The following is a 27240-nucleotide window of genomic DNA, read 5'->3' on the forward strand; positions in this document are numbered from 1 at the left end:
TATGTAAGATTTGTCCAGCTGTCTAATTCATATTCCAAGAATTAGAGTAACTGCAATATGCTGCTAACTGTAGCTGCTGTTACCTAGTTAGCCCGGTTTGCTGTGCATTTAGCTGTCTGGACTGGAGTGTTGGGGCTAGCATGCTCACTTCAGTAGATATCTGTACAACACAATACATGAGGTTATGACGTCAAACTTGCTATTTTTACATTCTGTTGATAATTTTAGTTACTATTTGAATGTTAAACTAAACATCTTAAATATTGCACCTTTTAAACCTACTACAAGGAGTTCTATTAAGTGGTTATAAAACGGTCTTAAATTGATACTGATGCCTCAATATGACCCGTATAAAATAACAAGACCGTTAGCTAGAAAATGTTATTTCTATGTATTTACGACATTACTCTTACTGCCTGCCAGTAGGTTAGATTCCGACTTATCCAGGTTGGATGAGTCATAAAATGGAAAAATTTTTATGGAGGAGTGCTGAGGATGAACTGAGGAACCTCACAGCCTGAGGAAAGAAGCTGCTCTGTCGTAAAACAGTTTACTTTTTTTTAACCATCTTCATATTACTGTTATCATCTTAAATAACCACAAATATATACATTACTTTATTGCTATGCCTAATTAAAACAGCTTTGTCTCTTCGTTAAAACAAATGCGCATGCTAGCCAGATCCAGAACTTCATGAAGCGGTGGATCTTGTACCATTTTTGTCCACAGGGGCCGCCAGAATCCTCAAGAAGTGAAAGTTCCTGGTAGTTGCTTTAAATGTTTATCCTTATTACGCAATCTTAGTTTCCTTTTCACTCTTTTCGCTAATTTACCGTTCCCTTAGTTTCTAAACAGTGATGTCAGCATGGGAATGACCTGCTGTATTCAGTGTAAAGCATCCAGACAGCAGCATGCTCAACTGCTCCAGTCATTCGTCAGCTGTGTGCTGGTGGTATGACAGTTTTACACAGGCAAGCCAAGGCCAGCTACTGGTACTTGGCAGCGCTGCTTCATGTTTTACTTTACTTTTAAATTGTGTGTCAGTGATGGAGCTATTCAACAAAAAAGGAGAGGTGAAGTCCAGACTGAGACGTTTGGAAATGAGATGAAAGGTTGAAGTGAGAGGACTGACTGAAATAGGATGAAAGAGAGATATGAAGGAGGGTGAAGAGTGAAAGATTTGGAGGGGGGGGGCCTGAGCCACAGTAGGTCTGTGATTGAAACCATCTTGTGTGTGTGTGTGTGTGTGTGTGTGTGTGTGTGTGTGTGTGTGCACGCACCAATCGGTCAAGGGGCTTGGTCAGAGACCGTGCCTGAGGAGCTTTACCAAACATGGTCACATAACAGAGACTCAATGAAAATTTCCTCGTGCTACTATACAGCACACTTTCATGGTGTAGACTTTGCTGCTCAGCTTCACTCATGCACAGGATGAAAAAATCGTCACCTGCACGTCGGGTGCACACAGACACACACCTGCATGATACAAAAACACACTGCCTGTCATCACCCAAATCCACACAATTGCTATCGCATTACAGACCAAGAGAAGAATGTGCAGTGTACATCGGTGTTTCTGCTGTTTTCATTGCGCGGCTGATTCTGCAAGAGAGCCACGGCCTCTCATCTGTGTTTACCATCTGTCAGCTGTGTTTGTAAGACATTTAAACTTAATGAATTCACGTCTATAAATGTCAAGTCTCCCTATTTCCCTCTTTACATGGTCCAATGTCTGTGTCTTGAGTTTATTCCTTATGAGCAAGTCACTAAATTGAGCAAAACATAGTTATGAAAAATAAATAGATTATAGGTTTCAGGAGGAATTTATGCTGAAGACCTTTCCCAGACTTGGAGAAACAAAAACACAAAGAAAAAAACCCCAACAACATTCCAGTCTTTGGAGAGGCTATAAAGGGAGCGGATTTTACAAGGTACTTATAACCTCAGCCAGTGTTGATCGAAATTACTTTTACACCAAGTTGTTAACAAGCGGCACCTAACTATCACCACCTACCTCAGCCAAAGATGTCATGAGCCTGTCCCAGCCTGTGAGTAATAGCCAAGATTAGGATGTGTGAGGAAGAACTGAAAGCAGGGACAGTTTTAATTTTGTGCCACGTTATCACTCCTCTGGTGGCACAAGGTAGATGGATGAGGGAGAATTACCCGATTTCGGGTAGTTCTAACTAGAAAAGCCTAAGTTTTGTGAAGAAAGTGAACATTTGCTCGCATTAGCTTGCAGGAAAATTGTTGAAATATTAAATTAGACATATCATGCTCATTTTCAGGTTCATAATTCTATTTAGGGTTACTTCTGCTTTAGGTTTACATGCTTTAATGCTCAAAAAACATCAGTTTTCTCATACTGTCCAGTGCTGCAGCACTGTGGTTCCCCTCTGTCTGAGACGCTCTGTTTTAGCTCCTGTCTCTTTAAAGACCCCTGCTCCTGAATCCCCAGTCTGCTCTGATTGGTCAGCTCACACACGCCTGAGCCAGCACCGCTTACTGTGTCTCCAGTTGGCTCTGTCGCGTTTACAGCTTCCAGTTAGCTTCACTTGAACCGTGAATATTGGGATAAATTATGCAAATCGTGTTTTCTGTGGGAGAGAATGGCTCCCGTTGGCGCAGACTATGTGCTTTTTTAACTTTCAAGAACCTGTATAAAACACTGAATGAAAGGAAAGAAATAAGTTGAAGTGGCAGACAAATTATACATTTCTAGGAAACTGAATTAGCAGTTAAAATGTGCTGAAGAAGGTTGAAGTTTCAAGAGTTCGAGAGTTCAAATGAATTAAACTGACAGTCCTGAAATAAATCTGAGTCAGTACAAATGTGTGAACTGAACGACGACATCAGTCGAGGTGTCAGCTGAAGTACAAGCCATAAAAGCAGTTAAAGTAAATTGTGTAGTAAACCTGAAAGTTATGGGAGCGAGAAGAGATAAGAAGTTTAATTTCAGTCAACTTGTTCTTGAAAGGTAAAGATCTGAGACCTGAAAGGGTTTGAAGTGTCATTCGGAGTGTAAGCATTGAAAGGAGTTGAGTTGTCAGTTGAAGAGAAAGAGATGAACACACGTAAAGCGGCCTATCAGTTGATGTGAAAGTGGGGAAAGCACTTAAACACTTGGTTGAAAGGGTAAGAGATGAATGCAGTAAAAATGTTAGATCACATGTAACCAGTGAAAGCAGATGAAGAGTAACAGATGAATACACTTGAAATGTCAGCTGAAGTGTCAGCTGTGGTGAAAGCAGTTTCCTTCAACCTGTTGCTGAAAGGAGAAAAGCTGACACCTGAAAGAGACTGAAGTGGAAGCCCCGAACAGATGATCGCAGTGGGAATGTTGGTTGACTGCAGGGAGAGCAGGTCGGGAGTAAAGGATGAGCGCTGTTGAAATGAAATTGACATGAAAACGCTAAAGACACTTCAAGGGTGTGCACTGCAAGGGGTTGGATCTGAAAGCAGTCGAACTGTCAGTTCAAGAATAAAAATGAGTGAAGTGTCGCACTGATACCAAAAGGTGAAAGTGTCAGTGAGAGGGTAAGTGATGGAAGCGTATGAAATTTCCTCTCAAGTCTAAGTTAATAAAGTTTGAAGAAGAAACTACAAACATTTTTGAAGTGTTGGATAAAGTTTCAAAATAAAAGTATGTTGAAGAAGCGGATAATAAAATAATAGTTAAGGAATAAATACCAAAATATGAGCATGCATCCAAAAGGTGGGCACACTAACTGGTGTTAGTGATTGAATGTGTCTGAGTTGAGTTGCTCCTGGTTTTTATTGACCAAATCCAGGTTTGTTTGAAGCTTCCTGTCCTACTGTAGCGACAGGTTGGAATTACGATGCCATGAACTCAGCCCTCAGAACTCCTCTGAGTTACGCAGGATCTTGAGGACTCCTACCATAAATAGCCAGACGGAGTGGAGTGAGGAGAGGGGTCTGTGGGTGGGTGGAGGGAGAAGCAGCTTATTGTAGAAATGCCCTTCTGAGTTTGTGAAACTGCACTAATCTGCCCTTCCATCCCCTCCTCTCCCTCCCTTCCCTGTGATTTTACATCTATCTTCCAAAACTGTTTTTGTCCTCGAAACTCTCTGTCTGCATTTTGTCATATTTCAAACCTCATCCTTCCATCACACACGTCTCTGTATTCAATCCTGCCATCAAAGATGTTCGCCTGCTGATGAATCTCTTCACTCTGAAATACTTTCTCTGAATGTGCCATGAGTGGACAGGATATTTACTCCAGTTATAAACCAGAAATTGTAAATCATCAAACAGTTAAACTGCTCTTTTGTTCTGATTGCTCACAATGTTGCCATCTGGACTAACCTCTTGAAAAACGTGCTCTCGTAAAACAGCAGCGGCTAATTAAAGTAACAAATATTGTAAATACAAAGCACATTATCACAGACTTTCTCCCTTCCGATGATAAAACTGTGACACATTTACTGTCTTTTCCCTTAAATGAGGCCTCCTTAGTCATCCGCTGCCATCCAGAAGACATTTTGCAATAAATGTACCCAGAAGCAGCTTATTAGCCACACACCAGTGTCATATGAACGCAGGGCCAACGTAAACAGTAAAGCCCACCGCACAGTAAATATCTGACTGTAGTCTGTTATTTTTAGTGTGAGGGATTCCTCCTTCACAAGACATTACATCTCCATCCCTCTCCCCGTCGGCTCAGGCCCTTCCCTTCTCCCATCATGCCCAAATAAAGTGTCCGAATTCCATGTGTGTGCTTCTTCTTCTCTCTGTGAAATGTTTATAAGACCCTCGCTTGGTGTGTGTGTGTGTGTGTGTGTGACTGTGTGACTGTGTGAGGGGAGTAGGACCGTGCACAAATAAGCATGTCTCTGTGCTTGTGCAGATTTTTGGATGCTGATTCTATATTAACAGGCTGTTTAAGGTAATCCGCAGTGCTTTGATAACACACTGAACTCCTCCGGCTCATCTTAGAAACATTAAAAAATCACAAATATAAAACTTTTATTACATTGTAATAGTATGAGATGGAAGGTTAAATGTTTATAAGGTTTATAATGATGTTTCTGTATTCTTTTTTATTGTTCTTTAAGTTGATTATTAGCAATTTATTGGTGCACTGAGCTCATCCGGGCCACAGCCAGGATTATATAAAATGCTGAGGTCATGAGTCCAGTTTCCACCTGTGAAACAGAATAGGAACAAATTTAACATTATTTAAAAAAATAAAAATAATAAAATAAGTATTTAGAACCAACTTCAAATCCCAGCATGTGTAAGTATTAACTGCGTGTGTCTCAACCAAAAACCTGGACTCGAAGCCACTGCAAAAACTGCAGTCAACCGCAAACTAGCTCGTACGTCCTGCGCCCGCGTGAGAGGAAATACCTCTCCATACCGTCAGGGGGCGGTGGACGTTATTTGTCGTTCAAAAAGTAAAACCGGGAGATTAAAGACTGCGGATAAACAAACCGTTGTTGTGATAAAGCAGCGTTTTTTGTCACCACTTAATCACTACAGCTACTTCTGATCATGTCTGATAAAAAGCTGCAAATATAAAATAAGGAGAAATTGTATTCAATCTGTGAAACTGGCTCTGATGCTGACTCTACACGCTCCATCGACCCATATAGCTGCCAGCAGGGCTGACTAGCGCCAATAGTGTGGGACACATCAAACAATTAGCGCCACAGACACTCACTGACGCCCCGATATCGGACGACAGCCTGCCGGGCCCTCAAGTCAACTATCTTTACGTCCTATGTTTCAATTGCTTTCACCCGATAATCAATCGTTCTTACTCTTTAACCGACAGTTCATCTTCTTTCAACTTTAAGTAAACTCATGTTTACTCTTGGGTCACACTTCAGCTAACATTTGACTGTCATCACTTGGCTACAGAATGACACTTCAACTACTAACAGTGAACACACTTTGACTCTCTCGGCACTGAAATTTAGATAGCTTTTACCGTTAGCACTTCAATTTACCTTTAACTGCTTTCATATCTCACTCTCGAACTACTGTGTGTGTTCACGTACAAACTGACAAATCAACTGCCTACAAGGATTAAACTTGAAAATTAATTTATAAATGCTTTCTGGAATTAAAAGTGACTCAAAGTTCTCATTTTACACATTAAAGTGTGTTTACAGGTCTTGGGGAGAACTACTACATATGTGGAAAGAACTAGTATAAAGCCTTTTGTAGCTTCGGAGGAAGCTGCATGTAATCTGATAAATTGCCTCCAGTGATGTCACTCATTGGCTAAATTGCATTGTGGTTAATGTAGGCACCAGGTTTTAAAAAGCAGTCCACTGGTCTAGCATTGCACTCCTACACTGTTGGACTCATTATGGACAGTTTAAAAACATATTATCAAGAAGAATACCTTTTCAATTTCACACATCCCTCTTCCTTTTTTAAACTGAGTTCCTACATTACCCACAATGCAACTTTACCAGTGACATCACTGTAGGTAATTCATCAGATTAGGCTTTCTACTACTTCTTTCACACATGCAGTAGTACTCCCCAAGACCTGTAAATACACTTTAATGTTGAAAATTGGTGGAGTAACCCTTTAACTTAGACTGCAATTCTTATACATCTCACATTAACATTTTAAGACATTTTAAACATACTTGCATGGTAAATTTTAAGCACAAGTGAGCACACTTCAATTGTATTAAAAAAACTGAAGTGTTTTATAATTTTCCTCATAAATTTTACATATCATGCATAAATTCCCACATGACTGTCACAAGGCTGTCTAAAAGCCTTCTTCACACTGCCAGCATACAGGAGAAATACTAATTTTTTAAAATTGTATTACCTATGATTCGATATTTCTGCCTGAAAACTCCCACCTTCGACAAGGTGAAGTCCAAAAATCCCATCATGTGTAATTACAGAACATACAGCACACGTCCTCCCAGCTCATAAAACCCCCAAAGTCCCAGACACATTACAGAGGTCACGACCTTGGAGCGCGTCGTGCTGTTTTCCGTTTTACCTCTCTCGGTAATCACCCTACAAGCCCCTGCTGGGAAACACAGGGCTGAGCTTTCATGTCTCAGATCTATTAGTGGATAAAACCTTGAACATCTTGCTATTACACCCACTGCTCTCCCTTTATCCATCACGCTACATGTTCTGGAGTGTATTTGATGCTGGAGGATCAATATTAATGAGGTGCTGAACTCCCGAAAATGAAGTTGAACTTTCCAGTATTTCCAGTAGAAAAAGTTCATGTGATGTATGTTTTTATTCTTCAGTCCTCGGTCATTTTCATTCTGAGTACACTGAAACATCAAAGCTGCAGCAGTGCTACACTGTGAACTTTACTGTAGTGTTGTGGTCGGTCAAAGTCTCTCATGCAGACCACTGCTCTGCAGCTGTGTGTGTATAAATCCTGCATTGACTGATTGAATCCAGTAATCTGACGTTTGCACTCTTTCATTGTCAACCACCATATCCCATTCTGCACCACTTTTATGTGTCCGTCTGTCTTTCATCCATCCCTTGCCTTTCCAGAATGTTCCTCTCCATGTGTCTGTTAGTGACACACACACACACACACAAAGGAGAAAGCAGAGGGTGAATCATGCTGTCTGGGGAGCCGCCTCCTCTGTCCCCGTCATACTCGCTGCTCTGCAGACCCCCAGAATCTGCTGCATTCCTTTCCCTGTCATCCGCCTGCCTATGGGGGGAATGAGGAATAACGCAGCGGAGTAAAACAGGAAAACCACCTCATTGTTCCCAGAGTGACGTCAGGCGTTCTACAGTAGCTTCCACACACAGTTGTCACATCTCAAATATGCTGCATCAGTCCCACAGCACTGTACTGATATATAGATTTTATTTACACTGTATGTTTTTGATTACAATTATATGGGACCAAAGATAGCACTAAAGGGGTACTGCACTATTTCTAAGTTTTAAGGAAGCATTTTAAATGGACTTGTCAGTATGTTAGGATTCAGACAGAACCTTAACTGTGGATTTTGAGAAGGAATTCTACTCAGACATCATTATCCATATGAAACCACATTATGGTACATTTTAAAGGATAAATGTCTCTGAGTGCTGGAGTCCTTGGCCGAAAAATTGAAAAATTATACATTAGAATAATGAGCGATAATCCATAGTGCATTTTCAGTTATAATGAAACATGGCAGCGGTTGGCTTTCAACCATTTCCCACCATCTTCTTCAGCAGACAGACTTTGTCCTGGAATTGTAGATGTTCAGATTTCCATTCGCCTGAGCACTTTGAGGACTTCTCATCAATGTTGGCTTAAAAATCAAGATTGAAATGATCATTTTTGATATGATGGAAAGCTTAAGAAAAACTTCTGAATAGAGCTTGTGGTGTTGTTGTTTTTTGTTTCTGCTGAACTTTCAACATGGACAAGAACTCATTGTTGTGCTAATATGAGCTGACATTCTCATCTATATGGGTGACTCCATCTGCTGACGAGGACCTTGGGATGCAATTGAAAGATTCCCAATCGCTATACAATGGATCTTGTGGTGAGAATGTTTTGTTTCAATGCAATCTAACATTGTAATTCCACACACCTGAGCCTCCTGTCAGACCTTCTAACTCACTACTAGCTTGTGAAATGTGTCCTCGAGCTGATTCAGAGAAAGCTGACCTGTCCAAAGAAAATGCAATAATGGTACATTTCAGACATGTACAGTTGAAAAACAATCAATGTAAATCTTAACTTTTAGGATAACTTAACACAAATCATTCAGAGGATGAAGCATACTGACTGTGGTGATCTCTTTAACCAACAGATCAAAGTTTTATTTCATTCATTTTTTTTCAGAGTACTGGTGGTTCAGACATGGGTCATGGTTCCCAGGTGATAAATTCTACTGACATCAGTGATCCCCTGACTTCTCATCCAGAGCCACAGAGGGGAAACCTTTTTGGTTAGTGGTTACCTTTGGGTTATAAAATGGATTGTTTATACATTTTTCTACAGGTCCCTAAATGATACATTCATTTTAGTCCAGCAAATGTTAGTAAATGTTTGGATGTTTGCTGTGGCTGCATATTAGCATGGTTGCCAACATTTAGCTCAAACACCGCTGTGCCTATGTAGAAATGCAATCATAGCTGCAGACTATGTTTAAAATTTAAAAAATTTAACTCTTAAAATTAAAATTTTAACTGTAGGTAGGCCTATATTATCATTATTATCATTGTTGTTGTTGTTACAGATTTAATATTATTACATGTATAGCCTACTCATTATTATCAACATCATGTAAGCACTAGCAACAGCTATTTTATATCTTCTTCTTTATCATTGTAATAGTTCTAGTTTTACTTTTAGGTATAACTATAACTATTTACACTGCGGACACTGGGGACACTGGGGTAATGTCCCCACCACTTTTTGAAATAACCGATTTTGTCCATATCACTTTTTAAAAGCATAATTACTAAAAAAAAAAAAAAATGCTTGCACTTGTAAATGTGATTAAATGAACTTATTTTCATTAACTACTCTGACCTCAAAGTATCCCCTCATTACATTGCCTAAAATCTCAAATGCATTTAAAACATAACTTATGTAAATAATCTTTATTGTCTTTATTTTAGGCCTATATGATCTTTATATTACCATTAGTGAAATAAAATGTGCATTTCCTCATCGATCAGGAAACACTTGTGAAATCACTGACTGAACATGACAATGACATAACTTCAGCAGAGTGCGACAGCGGTGAGAAGCATCCCTGACTGCCTGGAGGTGGAAAAAGTGACACTGATTAAATCTAATACCCGAGCGGTGACATCACTCCCACCGACGAGGAGGCTGCGCCCGGATTGGACGGCGGCCGCGGCCAATCAGAGCGCACACACATGGGAAGAGTTTAAAAAAGATTCAGAAAAGTGTCGGAAAGTTGTCCACAGCTTCAGCAGCAGGTCCGAGCACGACTGCGACGAACAGTAGTAATAATAAAATTAAAAAAAAAATAAAACAGGTACCCACGGATTTGTTCGGGACTTTTCTGTTTCCCCTGCCTCGGACACAGAGCTGTAACCTGCTTCTCCATTTTTAAAGCCCTCCTCAGCTCCACTGTAAATAGTCCAAACAACAGAATGTCAACACATTTCAGGAGCGGCCCAGCCTTCGGACTTTCTGCCGAGGTCAAGAGTAAGGTAGGTTCACACTGTTTGTGTCGTTGTGACGTTTATTTACAGGATGGAGACACGTTGTAGCTGAAGAATTGATTCCTCATGTGAGGTCAAGGGTCACTGAAGGCTACACAGCATGATGGTGAAGACTGTAAACACTCTAGCTGTGGCCATATTTGGATAAGTCCCTTAAAACAGAGCCCCTGTGCACTGGGGTTATAGTCAAATTGTTGTTGATATTATGTATTGAGGTCCTTATATGGAGAAAGTATGTCATATTGCTGGATAAAACCTTGGCACAGTTGTAGTTGGCTACAGGCTAGGTGCACAAACTTACCAAAAATGTGTTGAGTGTCTGTACCTCTTACCTTAAATCAGATATTTCATTTGCCAGCTTGAATTATTAAAACGAGGCTTTAATGTGATCTCATTCCCGTGTGATTCCAGGTTGTGTGCTTGGGAAACGGCTCTGGTGACACACTCCTGCTTTTAAATAATAGATCACGCAGTGAGAGAAGTGTTTGTTTTGGAGGTGAAAGTAGGTCTTAGTGGCCAAATTATTTGTGCGATTATGAAGGGTCAGGGCACTGAGTCTGTGTGAGAGAGCAGCACAAGTTTGATTTGTGCTGCGTGTATAATACTCATTGATCTCCTTGGCAGTGAGAAACCAAACTGGCTGAAACATGAAGAAATGTAAGATTTCTGTGAAGTTTGTTAACATGGGCTTGTTGGCATGTAGAGCCAAGAGGCATAAGGAGGTTTTTTAGATTTACCTGTATACCAGTATCGGAAATGCCCCCGATACGGCCTAAAGTGCTGCATCCGGTATCAGCACATTCATGAGTCTGTGCATTAATCCAGTTCCACATCATTTATTTATTTGAATCCTGTTACTTCCCAGCAGCGTCCCGTACACCTGTACTGCCCAAGTAGCCAATATACATAAACAGTAAAGTAACTTCAAGAACATCCATTCAGGACTAGTGGAATACTTAAAGGGAACTTCTCTTTTGTGTCGGAAGCCAGTTGTTTTTTTTATGTTCGAGGACTCCATTTCTAAACTAACATTAGCTACTGTAGCTCTCTGTTAGCGGAGTGGAGAGGGGCAGTGGAGGACGTTCATAAAGTCACATCCTTTGGGCTGTCGCTGAAAAAACCCTACCTGAACTTAGACAAATCGTCCACAGGCTTGTATAGGCGACCGAGAGAGACGTGGAAGGTCTCATTTTTAATGTCACATTACGCCCACTCCAGCCACAGTCTGTTCACCCTGCTGCCGTCTGGCAAAAGATACAGAAGTATCCACTGCCTTACAACCAGACTACGGAGCAGCTTCTTTCTTCAGGGTGTGAGACTCCTGAACTCATCCTCAATTTGATTTGGCCAATAAAAGGTGATCAATACATGTTAATTGCTAAAATATGTTACATAGACAAAAATAAATAATGATAATAATACAGATATATTTTTCTTTAAAACACACCGATATCGGCTCATTTTGGCCGATACGCAAACTTCAGGTATCTGGGAAGGGAACAATGGTACTGTTACATCCCTATATTAAATGTTGATACACACAAATTAAAGGGACATACCATAAACTATTATGAATGAATACAGTACTGTTTGAGTGTGTTTTTAGCGAAAAGAGCGACATGTGGTCAGTGGTTGGAGAAGATATTCCTTAACTTAAGTAGAAGTACTGCGATGTAAAATTACTCCATTACAAGTAAAGGGCCTGCATCTAAATTACTTAAGGGAAGTATTATTATCAGTGTGCAACTTTTCTTGTCACATTATTATAATAGTACTACTGAATTATTAATTTTGATGTGTGACATTTAAACATCATTTGGATGTTGCCACGAATCAAGATGGAGCTAATTAGAGCCACTTTACACACTGTTGGTAGTTCAATCTGTAGAGAAGCAGATCATCAGATTTTTAATGATATGATTATGTGTAAAATATGAGGTAGAATAAATATAAATAGTTAAAGTAGAAATACCTCAAATTTGAAGTACTTCAGTAAATATACTTAGTTACATTCCAACACTGCTTTGTGTGGTATAATGCACACTTGTAGCATTTAAACTGACAAGAAGTGATTGTAAATAGACTTTTGGGGGTTTTTTTTGCTGCCGCTATCATGACAGTAGTGACTCTGTACAGTGGGATGAGTCAGAGTTGCTGACAGTCTGTTCAGGATGAGAAAGGTCAGCCTGTGACTGTTCCAGCTCCCGGATCATCATCATCATCATTATTGTCCTGGAGGGTTGTCGCCTCTCCCCTGAATAGTGCCATCTCTCAGCAGAGCTTTAATCTCGCACTGAGGTGCGCTGCACTCTGTGAAACCCACATTCCTTTCATTACTGCTATTCAGCAGTCAGCAGGGTCTTAGTCAGAATTGAGGGTTTGAGATGTTGGCGCTAGTCTGGCTGTTATTTTGCTGCCATGGCCGTACCGCTTCCAAGTCGATTATATACACGCAAGGGCAAGCGGAGAAGTACAGTCTATTTTCTGTGGAGTAGAGACAATGTTAGCCGGGTAATAAAATGTTTATTTGAGCCGCGGGGCTTCGTGGGTCAGGCAGAAATGGTACGTTCCAGCAGCATGACTTCAGAGAGCAGCAGAGACGCAGCAGAGAAACTGACAGGTACATCAGCATAATCTAATGGCCTTTTAAGGAGTGACCGGGCTCTGACTTGGAACTTGAGAAAGTGTCCTTTCTCTAAACAGTTTACATCGGAGTCAGGGATGACAAAACACTGTTCTGACAGAACACAGGTGGACAGGAGATAGGTGGCGCAGGCAAAGTCAATGCCAGCAACTCACACATTACAGTGCACGATGACACCCAGTAAAGAGGTGATGTCAGTGGGACTTTTTTTTGTTTGTGTAAGGAGGGATTTCCACTTATCAGTTACAAACAGCCAGATATATTTATACTCATGGTTTTCTCTCAGTAGTTGGACCTCATGTGGTAATTAAAAGCAATACTGCAAATGGTCTGTAAGCTTCTACATGTGCAGCAGTACTTAAAGAGAGCCTATGTAACTTTTTAAAGAAGAAATAAATCATTCTTATTAAATGACAGCAATAAAACAATAAAACACACTGTCGCTGCTACAGTCTTACTTGATCTGGTATGACCAGTTCAAGTAATGTTAGCTTAACTGTTAGCTTTTAACTAAAGTTGCATAGTCTTGCTTTAAGGCGGGATGTCAGTTAAGAGGTTTTGATAGTAGTGTCAAGTTTCTCTACCAAAAACCATCCCTTTTTTCAATATCTCACTTCGAGGTATATAGATATATCATATATTTTATATTCAACCAAATGTTTCCAAATGGTTCTATTGTTGGTGCCACTGTCGTAAAGACAACTGGATCATTTCTCTTTTTTCTCAGAGTAGTAACTACCAACAACACAGGACTGAATGTGAGTTTATTCATTCATTTACTCTACAATGGTGACATGACAGCAGATAGAAATGGTGCCAGGCTGCCAGCCTGACTGACTCGCCAGTCAGTCTTCATTTTCCTGGGAGATTTCATGCCCGGTGGCAGACAGAATAGCACAGTGAAAGCAAAGTTTATAGAGAACCAATCTAAACACAGACGGGATCATTATTCTGGAGCCATTACGTTGTGCAATCAGCATTTATTTTACAATGAATGAAAAAATGGAAAGAAAAAAAACAAACAGTCTATTGCCAGTTTAACAAAAAATCAAATGCACAAGCAGCTGTACAGGGATTTTGCCTGAATGAAATACAGCCTAAAATCGGCAAGAACATGAATAAGGGCTAACTGATTCAGAAAATGAGTAAACATGATTAAGAATATGACCAGACATTCAGTGCCAGCTTACGGTAGGCTACTTGCACAAATACACAGATACTGTACTGAAGTACAATTTGAGGTACTTCTACTATTGAGTATTTCCATTTGATGGTGCTTTATATCTAATACCTTAATTACCGGGTGAAATATTGTACTTTATACTCTGCTACATTTAGCTCATTTGACAAATTGTATTAATAACAATTATTATAATAATAATAATAATAATAATAATAATAATAATAATAATAATAATAATAATAATAATTGTATTGGTAATGGTGTGTAATTGGGGTCCTATTTAATGTTTTAGATGTCTGTGAGTGGTTAGTAGTTCCACCAAAGGGAGATCACCCCTTAAAACTTCTGACATGGATTAAAAGCCCAGCGTGTAGGAATTAGGTGCAGAAATGGAAATTTAATATTCACAATTATGTTTTCATTATTGTATAATCACCTGAAACTAAGAGTTGTTTTGTTTTCATTAGCTTAGAATGAGCCTTCTATATCTACAGAAGCAGCAGGTCCTCTTCCACAGAGTCCGCCATGTTGCACCACCATGTTACCAAAGTAGCTCAAGATGGACAAACCCAACACTGACTCTATAGAGGGCCTTTTGCATTTTTTGTGAGTTTCATGGTCATTGTAGAGGCATGTGAAGCGAGGCGTATTCAGTTGGTTGCTATATGCAAGCTCACTGTTAGATGCCACTAAATCCTGCACACTGGACCTTTTTTAAATAACTTATCTGATATTGTACAAAACTAAACAATGAAATTTAAAAAAACTTTCCTTCCCCAATAATCATCTCACTAGCACTCGGGCCCCTAGATTAGGAACCACCAGACTAAACTACCTAACTGTATATAAAGTAGTTAAAAGTAGCTCCACCTCAACCAGCTACACAGTAAAATGCTGCGTACACATAAGCAGGACGTTAGCTTCATTGTTTTAAACAGTGCACTGTGTTCTGGTACTTTTGCTTAAAGCTATAGAAGAATAGAAACGATTATGCACTGTGATGTTTGTCTTTCTGCTTCATGTTTATAACTAAAAGATTGCTTTCAAAGCTCAGAAAACAATCAGTTCTGACTTCATTTCTGAGCTCTACAATGAGAAGAACAACCCAACTTAACCCACCTAGACTGGAAGCGGGACCTGTCGATCTTGGCCGGTCTTTATCAGACGTGGTTTGCTTGAATAGTCAACTCTCTGTAAAAGGCCAGATTCTGGAAAACCCAGAGGGAGAAAGGGAGAGAGAGTAAAAGAGAAATATGAGCTCGGCCAATCGGGGAAGGAGAGCAGGACGGTAATAGGGAGAGGGAGGAGTGTCTGGGAAAGCTGTTTCTCCCAAGTTTGGTGTGATGGACTGGAAGCTACGCTATCCCTGCTGCTTTGAAATACGTGTTTGTGTTGGCTCCTGATCCCAGACTGTGAAGACTTATCTGCAGAACATTCAGGAAAAGGGGATGAGGGTGTGTGTGTGTGTGTGTGCGTGCAGGGAGGTGGAGGGGGGGGGCAGCCTTAAACCATGCCAGAATTCAAAGTATTAAGGGCAGCGTCTTTGTGCCAATAAGGAAATACATGGAGAGAGGAGAGAGGCCAGCGTGTTTCTCCATGCAGGAATGTCCACAGGCCTTTTTCATTTTCATTTTCCTTCCTCTTCTGCTTATACCCCTCATCTCAAAGTATTTTTTTATTATACAGGAAGACTTTCTAAGACAGTACAGTTATGAGAACAGAATGGGGGGGGGAGTTATTTTAGTAACTGAAAACCTGACATCAGGCATGAACGAAATGTTGAGCTGAAGTAGATGTACCTTTTTAGGATCTAAGTTTTGTTTGTAGCATTTAAATGACATTGTGGGTCCTTTTTTTTAAAAGGGTAGCACTATGTTTCATGGGTGTCTACAAATAATGTACTAGAAATTTTCCTTACTATATATTTGGTTATAGGGCAAACAGTTTTCAGTTGCTCGGGTGTACTTCCAACTATTTATTTACAGTTAACTGTTGCTGTAGCCTGGAGAGTGTTCATTGTGCTGAAGATCAGCTGAACATACAAAAATGTGAAAAACAAACATGAATAAAATGTCCAATAAGTATGTAATACTTAATGATTTTCTTTCAAGGACATTCCTACTTTCCCCTTTTAATCAGTACCAAATTTTCGTAGTTGTTGCCAGGAAACCTTTTTGGAAATGATGCAGAAATTACACAACGGTAAAATAAAGTGATACGGAAAATGCTAAATTTAAACAATCTGGAAGGAGCAAGGGGCAAATTGTGCATAAGTTTCTGCTCATCGGTTTTCCATTTCTTAATACCACAGGATATGTTATCCCTGTCTTCACTTGACTGCATAAGTCCTGCTTCTTTTTTTGTGCTTTTAATGAAATTCACTAGAAGGACTCGAGGCATGCCACGAGAGACTGGGCTTGCCCACGGAGACTTTGATGAGCTGAGATCAGCTGTGGTTTTGGAACAAAACTGAATATTAAAAAAGTCCAATCCTGTATTGGATCTCTGACCTCTGTTCCATCTCTCCCTCAGCTTGCAGGGAAGTACGACCCACAGAAGGAAGAGGAGCTGAGGCTGTGGATTCAGGATGTGACGGGCAAAAGGATCGGGGATACCTTCATGGAGAGTCTGAAGGATGGAGTCCTGTTGTGCGAGTGAGTGGATGGACACCGAGAGGATGCTTGTGGCTCAGAAACATCAGAACTGTAAAGGTCCAGTGTGAAGGATTTAAAGGCTTAGAATGAGCCTTTTATATCTATATGGAGGGAGCAGGTCCTCTTCCATTTGGTCCGCCATGTTGCTACAGTAGCCCAAAAAGGACAAACGAAACACTGGCTCTAGAGAAGGCCTTTTGTGTGCTTTTTTCTTCGCATTCTGCAGCCTCACTGATAGATGCCACTAAATCTTACACACTGGACCTTCAATCCTAGTTATTTCTGTAATATTATTGCTCAAGTCCTCCCCTTAAATTCTTGATTTGTGTCTCTTTTTTTCGTAGACTCATTAATGTTCTCCAGCCAGGTTCTGTGAGAAAGATCAACAACTCCAGTCAAAACTGGCACCAGGTAATGCAACAGCTCTATGGGCAGAAAATAAGCCTTATTTGTCCTGCAAGTCTGAAAGTCAGGGTCGTTTTCCAGATGTGGAACTGTGTGAGTCTACTGTATTGGCACTGACAACACAGACAGAACTTATTTACATTCCATTAAAGTAGTTGCCATATCAAATGAAGCCCATCTCGGCATGGCTTTTATTAGCCTTTTGCAGAACTGAAAAAGCAAGCAGTGCTTTTAAGGCTTGATTGAAGCTCTCTCCAAAAATTCTCCCATGTGAAATTAACACTTGTAAATGAATGCACACACAGTCAGACTTCCAGACGGAGCCAAATATTGTAAGGGTGACGCAGAGAATAATAAAAAGCCTTGAGATATTTTCAAAATGTTTAATTTAGTTTTCATGCATTAATTATGATCTCTTTTTTTCTTTATAATATCCACACCAAACTGTAATCACAACATTAAAGCAATAGTTTTAACATTTTGGGGAATATGCCTATATATGCTAAGCAGCCGGTTAGCATAGCTTAGCTTTGCACAAAGGCTGGAAACGGGGAAAAAGCTTGCCTGGCTCGGAACAATATTGTCCTACCGGCGCCTTGGAAGCTAGCTAATCAACATATTGTATCTCAGACTAGCTGTTTCCCTGTGTTCCCAGTATTTGGTTTAAGCTAAGCTAACCGGCTGCTAGCGGTAGTTTCATATTTACTTTATAGATCTGAGAGTGGTATCGATCTTCTCATCTAACTCTTGTAAGACAGTGAATTGACATATTTCCACAAAGTTTAAAAGTTTACTTTAATCCAAGGTTAAGTTCCCCGAGGAGGTCACTGGGAAAATGTTTGTGAATGACACTTCTGGTGCTCAGCAGAACTAGTGTAAGTAACTATATATTATAATAACTGATGCACCCACCGGCAGCACTTTCAGGGCTTTAAAATCATTAGCTTAGTGGGCTAAGCAATAATAATAGTGTTTGTAGGATTTGCTCGATAAAGTTGCTAACCTCGATCTTTCTGAATGAATGATACGCCGTACCAGTCGCACTCAGAAAGAGAATTAGTGTCCTGTTATCATGGGAAACGCTGGATCCGTTTAAATAATGGGACGCGCAGGAAAGTGGCGTCCATATTTTGGGCTAGGAGGTGGATAGATAAAAAAAGTTGCGTCCAAGGTGAAACGCAAGCCAACTGCTCAGGCTGTATGTAACATGCCAAATAGATGCTGTTCTCAACTTGTTCCATTTCTCTCTCTTTCTGCTTTCCTTTTCCTCAGCTGGAAAACATAGGGAACTTTGTCCGTGCAATCACAGAGTACGGCCTGAAGCCACATGACCTCTTCGAGGCCAACGATCTGTTTGAAAATGTCAACCACACTCAGGTCCAGAGCACACTCATCGCCCTGGCTGGAATGGTGAGGGCGGCTGTACACACACACACACACACACACACACACACACACACACACACACACACACACACACACACACACACACACACACACCACACACCACACACCACACACACAGTTACCCCAGTGCCATCTATTATAGGAGAGGCTGATATCATTGTTTTACTCACCACTGAATGCTACTGAATTAGAGAATCAGGTGCAATCAACACAAACCGGAGTACTGAGTTTTAGGAAACCAAGAGCATTGATGATAATGTGCTAATAATTTACATGCCGCAGACACCTATGTGAGTGCTTTGTGTTGCGTGGACCAGTATTACAATATGGCAACAGCAGTAATATAATAAAAACAATGTGGTTATGAATAATACACCCTATTACCACCATTTTCCCTTCTGTCTCTCAGGCCAAGTCCAAAGGTTTCCACTCCAAGTACGACTTAGGAGTGAAGTATGCCGAGAAACAGCAGCGCCGCTTCGCTCCAGAGAAGCTCAGGGAGGGACGTAACATCATCGGCCTGCAGGTCAGAGCAGCAGAAATGCTGAACCTGTAATCAACTACTTTTATAAGTATGCTTTCATATGGGATCGTAGATGCATGTTCTGCTGGCCAAGTCACTTCCCACTGGGTTGTCATTGTGCCCCCTGCTGGACTCATGCTGAATCACAGACACATTTTTATTGACTCCCCTCTCACCTGCTCTGCTCTTGGATTATTGATGTCTAATGATAACAGATTAATGGGAGCTTTGCCCTCATAAGTGTGATCTTGGATTTGTGTACAGGCATACAGATGCTGCCCCAAAGTGATACCTATGTCTCAGTTGTTTAACTCAATCCATTTTGCTGCGTCTCTAGATGGGCACCAACAAGCTCGCCAGCCAAAAGGGCATGACCTCTTATGGCACACGACGCCATCTGTACGATTCCAAGATGGCCATGGACAACCCACTGGACCAATCTACTATCAGCCTACAGATGGGAACCAACAAGGGAGCCAGCCAGGTGACAAATGCCTTTATTCATCCATTTCATGCGCTGATGATCCAAACAGAATCTTAGATTTAAAGATGCACCACACATTTTCCTTTTATAATTTAGATGCATTGATTTAAAGGATGCAGCTGGTGTTGTTCTATGCTTTCTTGTTGTCCTCATATTCCATTAAAAGACCAAAACTATAGATTAATGTGTGTTGCATAGGTTCCTACTGAAGACATATTTCCTACAACAGTTAGGCATTGTAGTTTTTAGAAAATGGTACTATTAAGTAACTTTCCTGCATTCAAATATCTGAAAACAACCAGACCTTTGTGATGGATTTTGTTGAGTTGTGTTCTTCGATTATTCCAAATGTTTCCAACACTATTCAAACCCAGAGAAAACTGTAATTTTGTTCAAGGTGCATTTCATTTGGTCACGTGTCGCTAGAGTGAGGAAGGAAGTCAGCGAATTGAGACTAAATGTAGCCTGAATACAACTTAAAATTATTGCCTATTATTCTACCTGAGTCACGTCGGGTCACTTTTGTGTGCTGATTTTTTTTTTTATCAGCAATGGTGGTTGTTTAACAATAAAGACAACAAATCCCATGATCCCATGCTACTCCTGCTTTTGTTTTGCTTCGGTTGAGAGACCCCTCGCGGCAGATGTTTCATATTGTGCATTTAAACAGCAGTAGTGAGTGAATTTGTTTTTAACTCTTTTCAACTCCAGATTTATCCATATTTGGTGCTCTAACACAGTGAGTTCTAACCAGATTATTGTCCCCAGGAGGTACTTGAGGAGTTGCCAGGGGTGGGTAGTAAAAACTGTGGAATAGTTCAACTAATATGTTGAAATAGTTGGCTTAAAGTAATGGATAAACAGTTGACACTGAGCCAAAAGTAATAAATGAAGAGTAGTAGATAACTAAAAGTAATGTATATGTTATTAAAATAGATGAGCTGAAAGAATTGAATAAATTGTTAAAATGGATATCAACAGTGTTTGAAATCAGTGAAACATGACTGGTGGTGCACATGAAAGGGTACTGGAGCTTATTTGACAGGGCTTTGGGGATACATCAGTCGAAAATGTCTGGCAGCCACTGCTCCAGAGAGTGTTTCCATCAGAACAACCGTGTATGTTGGACAGACAGAAAATAAACTACAGTTCCCATGTCCATCATAATGAAGGAACATGTCACCCAGCGCAATGATGCAGTTCAGTGATGTGTTTTTAATAGTTTTTGGAGAGCAATGGAGCTCTGCGGCACAGAGGAATGAGATATGAGTAATAAGATCCTCTTAAGGCACGTTTCACCTCTCATCCAAGAGGCTTCTTCAGTTCTAACTAACTGGAGGGGAGTTGCAGGCTGTTAAACTCTGTGTGGGTGTGTCCTTACAAAGTCGTTAGGGCCACTTGTGGGTCTTTGACTTAACCAGCCTTCCGACCTGGGCTCACCTAGCCCTAGCAACCCACATGAAGGCCGATTAGGTTAAGTCAACGACCCACAAGTGGCCCTAACGACTCTGTGAGGACACTCCCACACAGAGTTTAACAGCCTGCAACTCCCCTCCAGTTAGTTAGAACTGAAGAGGCCTCTTTGATGAGAGGTGAAACGTCTTCACGATACAGCACTTAGAAGGATCAACTCATTGTTGGTTTTGGCCTGTAGAATGTTTTTCAAAGTCCCTTCCTCTTGCTCTCTGTCCACCAGGCTGGCATGACAGCCCCGGGAACCAGGAGGCACATCTTTGACAAGAAGCTGGAGCTGGAGAACTGTGACACCACCACCATCTCTCTGCAGATGGGCACCAACAAAGTGGCCTCCCAGCAGGGCATGACCACCTACGGCCTTCCCCGCCAGGTATTCGACAACAAGTACTGCACCAACCCCACCGAGGCCTACAACAACGGCAGCGAGGTGGAGTTTGACGGCTATAACCAGTACTCTGACTAAGGAAGCCACGGACAGCCTCACCCCGCCCCCATCCCCATCTCCCTCCTCTTTGCTTAACTTCAGACAACCAAACACAACTGTCTCTGTGACGAGCAAACCTTCCAGACTGTTATTTAACACTGATTGATGTCATTGTCGTCTTCATCCCCCAGCTTTTTCTAAACATACTTTTACTCTTAGGAATTTACTGTTCGTCTTTCCACGAGTAAAAGAAAAAAATAGTGTTTACACTGACCATACGTCAAAAATGTCGTGCAGTGGCCAACTTCTGTATCTCATTGCTCTGAATTTTATCACCGCTAAAAATACCCACACAGATTTAATGACCTTTGCTATTTATAGATTTTTTTTTTTTCTACAGCTTTTTATACTTGCAATGTAATTAGAGATTTACAAATGTTTATACCCTTCGCTCCATCTCCCTCCCCTTCCGGTACAACACTGACCAAGCAGAATTTGAAAGTTTCTTTAAAGAAAACAGGTGATCGTGTTGGTGCTATTGAACCTTGACCCAGTTGGAACACGTCCACGTCCACATTGGAGCTCCCCGCGGATATGACTCCTCGGGATGACACAGAAGTTCCAGGTCCACAGGCTGACCGAGGGCGGATGATGCAGGAGGACTTGTAGCTGTGTGCGGACTTTGCTTTGTTTTGTGAGCACCTGCGCTGACAAATGGTCATGTTCACAAGCTCACCAAATTACCCATCACACCGTTTTTACAGGGCTAATTTACATGGCTTGTGTGCAGCACGAGTCTTTGGATTTTGAGGAAGTATTTAGAAAAAGTAGAGGGGTCTGTCAGACACTGCTTTTAAAAAAGAGCAAATGTAGGTGTTGTGATATTTAGTTTGAAGCTCGGGTAAAACTTAAGTCACCAGTAGTTTTGTCCTGTAGTTTTATCTTCCATCCCTTTGCCTCAGTGAAACTTGGCTTCAGTGCTGTTGCTTCATTTGCACTTTACTTGGCTTCACCTTGTGTGCAGTAGAGAGTGGTGGAATGTAACTCAGTACATTTACTCAAATGTTGGCTATTAATATTTTAAGTATGAATTTAAGGTACTTCCCATTTAATGCCACTGTATACTTCTACTGCACTGCAATTGAGATGGTAACATTGTACTTTTGACTTCACTGCACTTATAGTTAGTTTACAAAATAAGATTTTGCCTTCAAATGAGTTTATAGATATGGTTACAGGTTTCATTTTTTTCTGCATTCAGTAGTTTAACTTTTCATACTTGAGTGCATTTTGCTAATAAAGCTTATGTACTTTAACTTAAAGGTCCCATATTATGCTCATTTTCAGGTTCATACTTTTATTTTGGGTGTCTACTAAAAAATGTTTATATGCTTTAATGTTTAAAATAACATATTATCGTACTGTCCATCGCTGCAACACCACAATTCACCCTCTGTTCGAACTGTCCGTTTAGGTACCTGTCTCTTTAAGGCCCAGCTCCCGAAATGCCCAGTCTGCTCTGATTTGTCAGCTCTTACAAGCCTGAGCAGGCACCGCCCACCGTGTTTCTCAATTTGCTCTGCCGGAGTTTTTGCTTCTGGCTGAGGCAGTGGCTGTATAGTTGTGACATCACAACCTCACAAAAGTCCTTATGGCTCATTTATAGATGCAGTTTATGAATACAGGCTGTGTGCTTTTTCTCTTGTGGATTGAGCGTTTTTGATACTGTCGCAGTTTTTATAGAGCACCTAGACCTGTTTCATAATAAGTTTAAATAACTCACTTTCTACAATATGGGACCTTTAACTTCAAACGCAGGACTTTTACTTGTAATAGAGCATTTTTACATTGTGGTATTATTAGTTTTCCTCATGTTAAGTATCTGAGTACTTCCTCCACCGCTGTCAGTACATGGCTGGCGCCCGTTGATAATTGCTAAGTGATTCATGCTAAATATAGACATGAGACTTCTGCATCATACTGTTAACCCACCGATTGTCTTGAATGTAATGTTATTGTGAGGTCAGAGGTGTCACTAGCTGTTACAGGGTTCATTTCAACACATTAGAAGGCTCAGACACTGGTCCGGTGTGACATTTCAAACACTTTGCATTTCTTTGTAAAATATATTCTGATTCAGAGGCTCTGCATTGTTGTCAGAATTCAGTTTTGTGTTCATGTGCTGAACGGGCCAACAGATTTCAGTTCTTGAACTGTTCATTGTCATCCAGGAGCAAAGGCATCTCAGCCATGATTTAGAACATGTAGCAGTGTGCCATCTAGTGGGGAAAAAGCACACACATTTACTGCATCTTCAATCAATCTTCTTAACATTAATTAAATGAAATGTGGGAATGCTGTTTTTTTTAACAGTGCCTTTTATTATCATTTGTTCCCTGCGATATCCAGAATAGCAACAATGTTGAGTAAATGTATGGTAACATTTCACCGTAATGTGTTCGCTTTGTTTCAACATTGTTCAAACTTTACATCTTTGCTAACCTTGATTTTTTTTTCTTTTCTATATGCCTTTCACTAAACATGACATTTGTGCAATAAAAAACACTTTAAAAAATATGGTTCAGGTTGAATTTTCTCTTTACTGTCATTACCTAAAAATACACAGTAGATGTGTATTACACAGAAGTAGTGTAATAGAATTTACAAGATTGTGATTTACAAAAGGAAAATAAACAAATCTAGAGCTGCAACGGTTATTTGATTGAAAGAAAATTAAGTGCCAACTATTTTGATAATCGATTAAAAATGTCAAACATTTGCTGGTTCCTTGTCATTTATGACAGTAAATGAAGAGTGTTTAGGTCTTGGACTGCTGGTTGGACAAAGGAAGCAGTTTGAAGACATCACTTTGAACCTGAAGTTGCTTTGGATTAATCGATAATTGTGAAAATGATCAGCAGATTAATCGATAATGAAAATAACAATAATAATGTTAGTTGCAGCCCTAAACCAGTACAATACATATACTGTCCCAAAAACAAAAGATTGGAAAAGGTTTGGTGATTCAAAAGAAATTGTCAAACCAACAAAATATTTCAGTGCATTAGAAACAGGGATAAAAACAGACAAAATAAAACTAAACAATACTAAATACAACTCTAAAACAACCTAAACAAAAGCTATATTTTCTTCATTCATAATCAAAAAGACTGAAATGGATGGAATGTTTAACACTTGTGGAAATATATAACATATCAAACTCAATTATATGACATATTAGACAAAACAAAGAGACAACTAGGGATGCACGATACAGATATTGACCGATAATTACCTGTTTCTCATGGCCCATACCCATAAGACAACTGATAATCTCACATTTGTGTATTTTAAAAACAAGTTCCTGACCTCTATTTGGCAATTTGGCTTTATATTATCGGCTCTATTCATCAGCTATGATGTGAATAATCTGAATAACACCTAATCAGATAAATTTCCCATTTATCAGGCCGATATATATTGTGCATCCCTGAAGAAGAACATCATAATTTACTCTAAAAACAAAACAAAACACTTAAAAGCTAATCACTGACCTATGAAAACTTTTACATTGAGAACTGTGATGTAGACAACACAAGATGGCGACCCCCTGGCCCTGCCAGAGGAACGTGTCATGCTCAGTGAGCCCCGCTGAAGCAAAGTTCAACTAAGCCTTTCATGCACCTACACTACAAACAGGATGCTTCTAATGTTTGTGAAAATCGTGCTACATTGTGCTAGCCCACCTGGACCTAATTCAGCGGACCAATCGAAGGGGTGAAATGTAAGTGAGTGAGGTTAGAGAGAAGGTGAGTCACAGGAAAACGTGACTATTGATTGGCTGCTTCACAGGCGTCAATCCAATCACTGTAAACGTCCACTGGCTCCGACAGATCTGTTGAGGAAGAGGTTAAGGAAGATTCTAAATGCAGACGACACACACACACACACACACACACACACACACACACTGTCTCCCCCATGCCTAAACAATCTAATACTCTTATTTTAATAATTAACGGTGTTTAGAATTGTGTGCATCCACAGCCGAAATCGAGCACACATAGTCATAAACAATCATGGCCTGCATATGCATGATCTTTCTATTCAATTAAAGTGCAGTGGTTGGTAGAAAATTATAAAAAATAAACAAAAATGCCCCATCTTGCAATATTAAGAAATTCAACACATTTTTTGTGGATTCAAACCAAAAATCAAATCACTTGTTCCTTGGCTCTTCACCACACATTCTCCATCATTTCATTATTTCAATACTCCACGACCTAAAATACGAGCAAACAGAACCAAAACTAAACCTCCTTGGCAGGTGGGCGTAATTGGTCTTTAATGGATAAAAAGGATACAGGTTATGGGGGTCTGGAACTCCTCCAAGCAAACGCTGCACGATATTATTCCCGTATTTCGAGTTCGTTCCCTGGAAAACAGTCAGTACTTCAGTTGTGTTGCTCATGATGCATTTCTTTCCTTTTCCAAAACATCTGGAGCTACTTACATTTTGACATCGCAGGATTTCTCGTGGTTACAGAACGGGCAAGTGAACTGAGTGTCCAGGTTACCCGTCATTTTTTTCTTGGGGGGTGGCTTTCTCTTCGACTTCCTGCGCCCCATTTGTAATGTTGTATGTCTACAGAAAAACAACAACAACAACAACAAAAAGAAGGCTAAATAATAAAGTTTCCTTCAGATGTGGACATTATCAGAAACTTGTACACCTAGGAAACTCTATTAAACAGAGATGCCCATGTGCCCATGTGTATGCACCTGTGCATTTGTTGTTGAATTATTGAGATTTTTATTTTATTTGTATTTTTTTATCTATTTATTTCACGGTTGGTAGGTACAGTCACTTTTCCTTACTTTGCATCCATACATCAACTACTAAACAATAGAAACTGTTTTAGTAAAACACCTTACTAACTATTAACGCTATGTTAATCAATAAATGTGTTGCTTTTACTCACTGCTCACCTGTATCAAAGGCAGGTAATAACACTAAGTTAGACCTAAACTAACATGCGCCTGTGATAATATTACACCTTTTCCTCGTGGAAAGTAATTAATGTTGTCTCTAATTTATATAGAAAAATCCGAATTATGTTTCAATACGGCCATGTTTCCAGTCTGCATCCTCGAACAGCTCAACTAACGCCGGACAGGATCAGAACAACACTTGCACTTAGCGCCAAACGGCTACCGTTATGGGCTAGCAGGCTAACTCGCTAATAGCTGCTAGCAGATGGGTAAAGACTATGAGATTTAAAAAAATGCTTTTAATTAACGACTATGAAGGTGAAAGGCAAAACCGACGAACGTGTTTTATGGATCACATCGTTTAGCATTTGCGTAACGATATGACTGGCTTACCAGAGGGATGTTTTTGCAGCGTAGGATGCTGTGCGTGTACAACTTGATCCGGATGCAGCATCTGCCTACAGCCGCTTCTGATTGGATAGATGGGAGTTTGTTCGATTTGTGATTGGCTCAGTAGCGGAGACTGACAGTCTGGTACATCCAATCACGGATCTCGTCTTCTTAAGGTAACTCCCTCCCCCTAGTGATGTTGCAAACACAACATCCCTCAAATCATTATAGATAGATAGATAGATAGATAGATAGATAGATAGATAGATAGATAGATAGATAGATAGATAGATAGATAGATAGATAAGGTCACTGTGTGCTATCTTTCTGACTTTTGGCTTATCTGACTTTTACCAATAGATTAATAAGCCTTGATTACCACATGTGTTATATTGTAGTATGTATGAGCATGCGGTTAAGTAGGAAATAACATGTTTGGGTATAAAGTAAATCCCAAGGAAAGGGGCTGTGAAAGAAAACATC

General features: G+C 40.2%; 2 protein-coding genes across 2 annotated transcripts; one reads left to right on the top strand and one right to left on the bottom strand.

Moving 5' to 3' along the window:
* The first annotated feature begins 9907 nt into the window (after positions 1-9907).
* Positions 9908-23939, top strand: cnn1b (calponin 1, basic, smooth muscle, b). Its single transcript, XM_073495193.1, has 7 exons — positions 9908-10163; positions 16535-16656; positions 17001-17067; positions 18334-18471; positions 18878-18994; positions 19329-19475; positions 21172-23939. The coding sequence occupies exons 1-7, from the start codon at positions 10104-10106 to the stop codon at positions 21412-21414; spliced, it is 894 nt and encodes a 297-aa protein (XP_073351294.1). The 5' UTR covers positions 9908-10103; the 3' UTR covers positions 21415-23939.
* Positions 23915-26014, bottom strand: elof1 (elongation factor 1). Its single transcript, XM_073495195.1, has 3 exons — positions 25889-26014; positions 25740-25810; positions 23915-25270 (listed from the first exon to the last, which is right to left on the bottom strand). Exons 1-3 carry the CDS (start codon positions 26002-26004, stop codon positions 25206-25208), a joined length of 252 nt encoding a protein of 83 aa, XP_073351296.1. The 5' UTR covers positions 26005-26014; the 3' UTR covers positions 23915-25205.
* Between the last annotated feature and the right edge of the window lie 1226 nt (positions 26015-27240).

This window comes from Pagrus major, chromosome 23 (genome assembly GCF_040436345.1).
Source record: "Pagrus major chromosome 23, Pma_NU_1.0".
NCBI lineage: Eukaryota > Metazoa > Chordata > Actinopteri > Spariformes > Sparidae > Pagrus > Pagrus major.